Source organism: Ochotona curzoniae, unplaced genomic scaffold (genome assembly GCF_017591425.1).
Source record: "Ochotona curzoniae isolate NIBS_2020 unplaced genomic scaffold, NIBS_Ocur_1.0 contig_883, whole genome shotgun sequence".
Taxonomy (NCBI): domain Eukaryota; kingdom Metazoa; phylum Chordata; class Mammalia; order Lagomorpha; family Ochotonidae; genus Ochotona; species Ochotona curzoniae.
The window spans coordinates 49,883,901-49,890,329 of NW_024466599.1; the positions used below are offsets into that span (position 1 = coordinate 49,883,901).

General features: G+C 44.5%; 1 protein-coding gene across 1 annotated transcript in view; it reads right to left on the reverse strand.

Annotated features, from left to right (window-relative positions):
• FER1L5 (fer-1 like family member 5) overlaps positions 1-4,425 on the reverse strand; it is a 44,378-nt gene extending 39,953 nt beyond the window's left edge. Inside the window, exons 1-6 of the mRNA XM_040993349.1 lie at positions 4,268-4,425; positions 3,609-3,661; positions 2,970-3,061; positions 2,288-2,396; positions 848-902; positions 309-418 (exon numbers count right to left, since the gene is read on the reverse strand). Coding sequence (XP_040849283.1) covers positions 309-418; positions 848-902; positions 2,288-2,396; positions 2,970-3,061; positions 3,609-3,661; positions 4,268-4,352 — 504 coding nt within the window. The 5' untranslated portion in view covers positions 4,353-4,425. The remainder of the gene's footprint in view (positions 1-308; positions 419-847; positions 903-2,287; positions 2,397-2,969; positions 3,062-3,608; positions 3,662-4,267) is intronic.
• Between the last annotated feature and the right edge of the window lie 2,004 nt (positions 4,426-6,429).

Genomic DNA, 6,429 nt, shown 5'->3' on the forward strand with positions numbered 1-6,429 from the left:
ACACAAAAAGCTGGGACTTGCCATGTACTGAATAGAAGAAGAGGGACATTCAGGGACAATTCGTACCCTCCTGGGTGTATAACAAGCTAGGGAGCATTAAAAACATGGTAGAAATGCCAGGCCTGAAGATCAGAGGGAAGCTGGTAAGGTGTAAGATGGGGCTGTCTGAATTCACATAGAAGTTGTGTAGTGGGGATCTGGAATCTAAAGCTCTGGTTTACCATGATTGTATGGAGTGCAGGGGATGTTCTGGGAATACATGGAGCTGTCAGGCAGGTTGCTAGACTTTCACGCTAGAGAGTCCTCACCTGAAAGTGCTGAGGCTTTGAGCACTGAACTCTGTGCGTGATAGGACTGGGAGCCATCAGCTTCTGTCTGGCCACTTCTCTTGCAGTTATGCCCAGGAGGTCCTCATCCCCTAAAGAAACACAATCTAGAGTGGGCCCAGAAGCTAGGGCTCAGGAAGCTTTGAGGTATTCTGTTCCCAGTGAGCAGCTCCTAACCAAAAACTGTGACCAAGAAGCTCCAATAAGGGTGCCCTTCCCAGAACACTGCCATCAGTCCCTCCCATGCTCATTAACTCAATCGCTAGACCCATAGAGGCTCTTGAAAACAGCCATCCCTATCTCTGCTGTAGACCATTGGAGGCTGGGCCTTATGTCTAGAGAGAACAAGTGCTGGGGTGACAGATGGCTTTAGATAGACATCTCGAGATCTGATTTCTAGATCCCTGTAGCTTCCAGGTACTCTGACCTGCTTAAACCCAAGGGTGGAGTCTTGCAGGGCCCAAAGAACCCATTCAGCTATGCCTGGGAAAAGGCAGGAGTAAACCCCAGAAATGACATACATGTCTTCTCAATATACTGGCTGGTCATCTGGGCCACCTGTAGGGTGACAGTACACTGCAAGACAAAGGTAAGGAAACAGTAAACCAGATGCTATGAACGGACCAAGTCACAGCGCCCAAGTGGTGCCCAGATTGTGTGGGTGCTCCTGGATAGGTGATACTGGCCATGGTATAGGGGCCAGACATACCATGAGTGAATGTAAAGTCTGAGAGGAAAGTTATAAAGTGGTGAGCAGAGTGCCATGGGTGCATTGAAAAGGTTTTTGTAAAATAAAGAAGCCACACTGCAGAGGTAAAGGCAGAAGAGGGATTCAATGAGGAAAGAAAAGGAATGACTTGGGTCTAGTCCAGAACCACAGGAGCTAACAGCTCTTTCCCTGGCCCAGCATCTCCTAACTTCATGTGAGACCTCCAGCAAACTCCTGTTAACGGACCACCTGCATCCAAGCAATTCTGTCCCTCTTCCTGTCTTCAAACCATTCTCAGGATTGTCCTCAGATATTCCCTAAGTGCCTGAAACCATCCAAAGTCATAACTCATGAGCACAGACCACAAGCCCCAGGCAGCCCACCCAGCATCAACTCTTTATCCATGTGCCAGCAGTGCAAGCACCCACCCTTCTTGAAATTGGCCATGTTCTCTACGCCTTTTATGTTCTTATCTGGGTTTGTCTTCCTTTCCCATGTACTTCCTGAAGATTCATCCAAGTATGGGATATATGAATGGACAATGAGCAGATCATATAGGGAAATATAAAGAACATGGTCCCACAAGCTATAGCAAATAGGCCAGGATTCCAGTGCATTATCCACAGTGTCCATCCCAGGAAACAAGTCTGCTCCCTGTCAGACTCTAAGAAAGCCAACTGCTGTCTCTAGCAACCATCAGGAAGCCAAAAATAATGATCAGTCCCAAATGGTCAGGATTTGATTAATAACACACAGCTGTTCTCATTTTTATCCTAACTTCTAACATAGAACCAACCGGTAAAAGCCAAATGTCTTCCCCTTATTAATCACATGGGATGGTGGGCTTCTAGTTAATCTACTTTTGCTTCCCCAGACCAAAAACTTTCATTACCTCCCACGTGGAACTAGCTATTGCCTCCAGACCTCAGAGGATTAATCCTACTGTGAATTACACAGAATGTTGGGGGCATGTGTCCCCAGGAGTAGGGCCCTCTGAAACACTCTGTGGGCTCCATTGCTTTCTGTATCCCAATGCTAAGAAAAATTACTGACTCTCAGTGGCATGTTAATTAGTCCAACTAACTAGGAGGGTGGGCCAATGAATGGGGGAGTCGGGAGACAATTGCTATGTGATGGGAATCTCCCAGGACCAGTGTAGAAAGTGCTCTTGTGGAATGGAGTACTGGGCCTGCCCCCCTGGAGTGAGAGACTCAGCTTGTTCTTTCAGCTGCCCTGTGTGGGCCTGACTCACATTTGTGGGCTTCATGGAATGGTTGAGCAGGGTCAGGTCCTTCACGTAAAGGACCTCTGTTCGCTGTTTCACCAGAGGATCCAGTATGACTGTGGCCAGGCCAATGAACCTGGGGAGACAAGAAGCAGGTATGAGATCTTGAGCCAAGCAGAAAAGGGTGTCCTCCCTGTCTTGGGAATAGCTTTAGCTAGAGAGTCTGTGTCATCAAACAGAAACTAAAGAAGAACACAGCGAAGTAGTAAGCATCCATCAAAGTTACGGGGCTCTCAACTCTGTGGGAATTGGTTTGAGGCTTGCAGGAGGGTAGATACCAACTCACTGGATCAAGGGAGGGACACCTGATGGATATTGGCCTATCTGATTCTCTGTTCTGGGAATTTTGATCTAGAATGCCTCAGCTTCAGACCCAGTGACATGTTAGTCTCAGTCAGGGGCTAGGATGGGGCCACAATGGGAAGACAATAGCTGAGCAGAGGGAGCAGAGAACTCTTGAGTTTTCCATTTCTTAGACCTGGCTGATTTCATACTCCTACCCTAATTTACAGTCTTTTTTTTTTTTTTAAGCTAGCTGGAGTAGGTCCTGGTCAATGTATCTGAATGAGTTATAGATTAGAATCAAGAGACACATCCACCCTCACTGCCTTGGTCAGAGAGTTAGCATCCTCCTGTCTGGTTGACTCACCTTTCTTTCTTCTTTGAGCCCATGTCCAGAAGGATAATTTGCAAGAAGGAGTCATTTTCCAAGGGCCGGTTCCGGAGGTGCCAAATGAGGGTCTATGGGAGACACAAAATGGTTAATATGCTTCCTCTGCCCTCCCTGTGTTTCCTAGAGAGTGATAAAAAGGCAGAGGCATTATATTTCTCTACAATTGAAGACTCTTCCTTGTATTTAATTTCCTAAAGAGATGGCATGGAGTTCTTTGCCTGTGTTTCCAAGGCTTCTACTGCAATATCTAAGTGTGCTAAGGATGATGCAGCAGGCAAGGGTAGGGTGGCGCATGAACAGAAGGAATATAAGAGAGACACCTGCAAGGGGATCCCCTTGCCTCTGTTTTGGGCTTCTAGGAATACTGGGATGATCCAGTCAGGACTAGCTGATGAGTCATGCCTTGGTTCATCCCCAAAGTGGAAGAGAAGAGCCAAGGACAACTGTGGGCAGGTCCATGGCATTGACAGCCTCGTCAGACCAGAAACTGCTCCTTCTGGGCCAAGATACCTCAATCTTGAGGAAAGTTTGGGGCTCCCCAGACCACAAAATCCCTGCCTGGACTCCACTCTTGTCCATTTGCTACTAAAGTAACTGTTTCTCCCTGAAGTTTACCTCATTCCATATGGGCTCGTTACCTTCCACCACACGAGTTTTCTTCTTGGTATCTGCAAAAACACAGAGGAGCTGGCAGTGGCAGGAGGAAACATTTCAACGTGTGGGTTTGAATGGGATAGAGAGGCAAGCCATAACCTACAAAGCTTCAGGTATAGGCATTGATGTTTCTTTTACTGGGGGTTTCAAAACTTTCACTTCTCATCACCTGGGTGACACAGAATGTGATGTGTTCACTTCATTTTCTTCCTGTTTATGTAATTCTCAGAAACTTGCAGCCACATGGAGCCATGTGAGGCACTTTAGCAGAGAGAATGTGGGAGCCCTTGCCAGGCAAATACTACTAAAATCCCTATAAAAGTCTTTATTTCCCTTCTCTCCTCTCCCCATAGCCACCCTCATGTTCTGCAGAGGGGTGTCAGGGTGACTTCACATTCACAAGGGACAAGCAGCTACAGAGAGCCACACAGGACAGCTGCCTGCACAGCACTAACATAGCTGCAAAAAACCAACTAAGCTTTGGAAGAACTGGACTGTGCCTACTTCATCACTGTGGCACACAGAATGTCTTTTACACAGCAGGATGCCCATCAGTCTATTCACTGATTACAAGCTGCCTCTTAGAGTACCTGCTTCCCATCTAGCATCCTGGATCTCACCTCGGAAGGCTATCGTCATGCAGGGTCTGGGTGGAGGGGTTAAGGGAGGCTCAATTTTGGCTGACTCCACAATAAGCCGCAGCATCTCTAAGACGCTTCCTCTTCTCCTTTCCTCTGCAGTGCTACAGCTTCCTTCTTGAGGCTTCTTGGTCCAAGGCTTCTCAGGACTCAGGGAGTGAGTGGAACTTAGCAACGGGGGGATGTCACAAACAGGGATGGTTCTTGGTTCTAAAGAGGAATCAGTGGGACTGAAAGGAGGAAGAAATATGCAGTACTTATGAAGTGAGTGACTTGAGGTCACTGGGTGTGGACAAACCAAGCAATTTGGCTGCTATGGTATTTCCTCTTTTTTCTGTTATTTTCGCTGATCTTTTGGGTTCAAGATCGGGCATAATGGTAATGTTTTCTCTTAACAGAAGCAAGTTGTCTGGAGTCAATCATTGCCAAAGTCACACACTGAGATGGAAAAACAAGAGGCATGAGGCCATTTAAGAAAAAGTACAAGGAAATCAGGAATATTTGAATAACATTTTGGGGAAGTCCTTCTAAAGGAGGAAATAAAACATTGAGTCCATCTTTCTAAAGGAAACCTAAGTTTAGGTCTGACACACTCTTTAATAATGAGAAATCAGCTTTTAAGTGAATGAGCACTTGGGGAGGACATTTGGCTTAGTAGTTAAGCGATGGGTCAGGATACTGACATCCCATATGACAGTGCCTGGGTTTGAGTCCTGGTTCCACTCTTGATTCCAGCTTCCTGCCAATGTGCATCCTGGGCAAAGCAAGTAATAGATCAAGTAGGTGGGTACCTGCCACCCACATGGGAAGACCTAGATTGAGTTATTGGTTCTTAACAGGTCCAACCCTATCCATTCAGGCATTGGGAAGTGAATTAGCATGTGGAAGTTCACTCTGTCTCAGAAAAAAAAAAAAGGAAGGAAGGAAGGAAGAAAAAAAGAAAAAAGAAAGAAATGGAAGTAGGACTCTTATACTGAGTTTAACATAAAGAAAACATCTCAAAGCCAATCTAGTTTTGCTGAGGCTGTCTTTATTGTTTTGGTAGCCACGGCACGTGCATATAGACATGGAGCAAATAATTTGCACCTGTTATTTGCATTAGGCCCAGTACATCTTATATCATGTCCAGTTTTTTTTTTTTTACTTCTATTTATTATTATCATTTTATGATACAGTTCCATAGGCCCTGGAATTTTCCTTATCCCCTCCCCAATTCCTTCCCCCCCTCACTGAGTTCCCCTATTTCATTACTATAGTATAGTTCTTCTTACACAGTCATATGTCCATCATGGCAGGCATGGGCAATGGCAGAGAGTCCAGCATCCTATTGTCAAGATATAGTTAACAGTTTCATTGGGATTCCATCTTTGGTCTGGAAGTAGAGATGCATACTGCATTGTATCTTCACATCTGGATATGATGGTCTCTATTACACAGTTACTATACATCCCCTTAAATGAAAAGCTACAAAACAAAATCAACAGGAAAAAAAAAATAACAACACCATGAAGTTAAATAACATGCTACTGAAAGACTAATGTGATGCTGAAGAAATGAAAAAGAACCTTCTTGAAAAAAATGATACTACTGTATGATCTATGAGTCACTGAAGAATTTGATCAGAAGAAAGTGTTTTGAAGACATGAAACTAACAAAAAAAAAAAAAGAAAATCCGTGAGATACAGTTTCCACTGATCTTTGTTGATGAAATGTGTCTCCTGTAGGCAACAAATAGATGGGTTTTGTTTTTTAATCCAGTCTACTAATCTATGACGTTTGATTGATGAGTTTAAGCCATTTACATTCAGGGTTAATACACATAGGTGGTAATTTGGTCCTGTCATTTCAGCAATAGATGTTCATTGCTTTAATCTTCTGTTGTTATTTTAATGGGATGTTCTTCGCATTTGCCTTTGGTTTTGGTGAGCACTATTCCTTTTCTCTGTCAAGAGAGCCTCTTTATCACTACTCGGCCTTTTGGCTATGATCAAGTGAAGAGAGCATCTTTACATACCATTTGTAGGGCAGGTTTGGAAAAGGCATATTCTTTTTTTTTTTTTTTAAGATTTATTTTATTTTTATTGCAAAGTCAGGTATACAGAGAGGAAGAGAGACAGAGAGGAAGATCTTACGTCCGATGATTC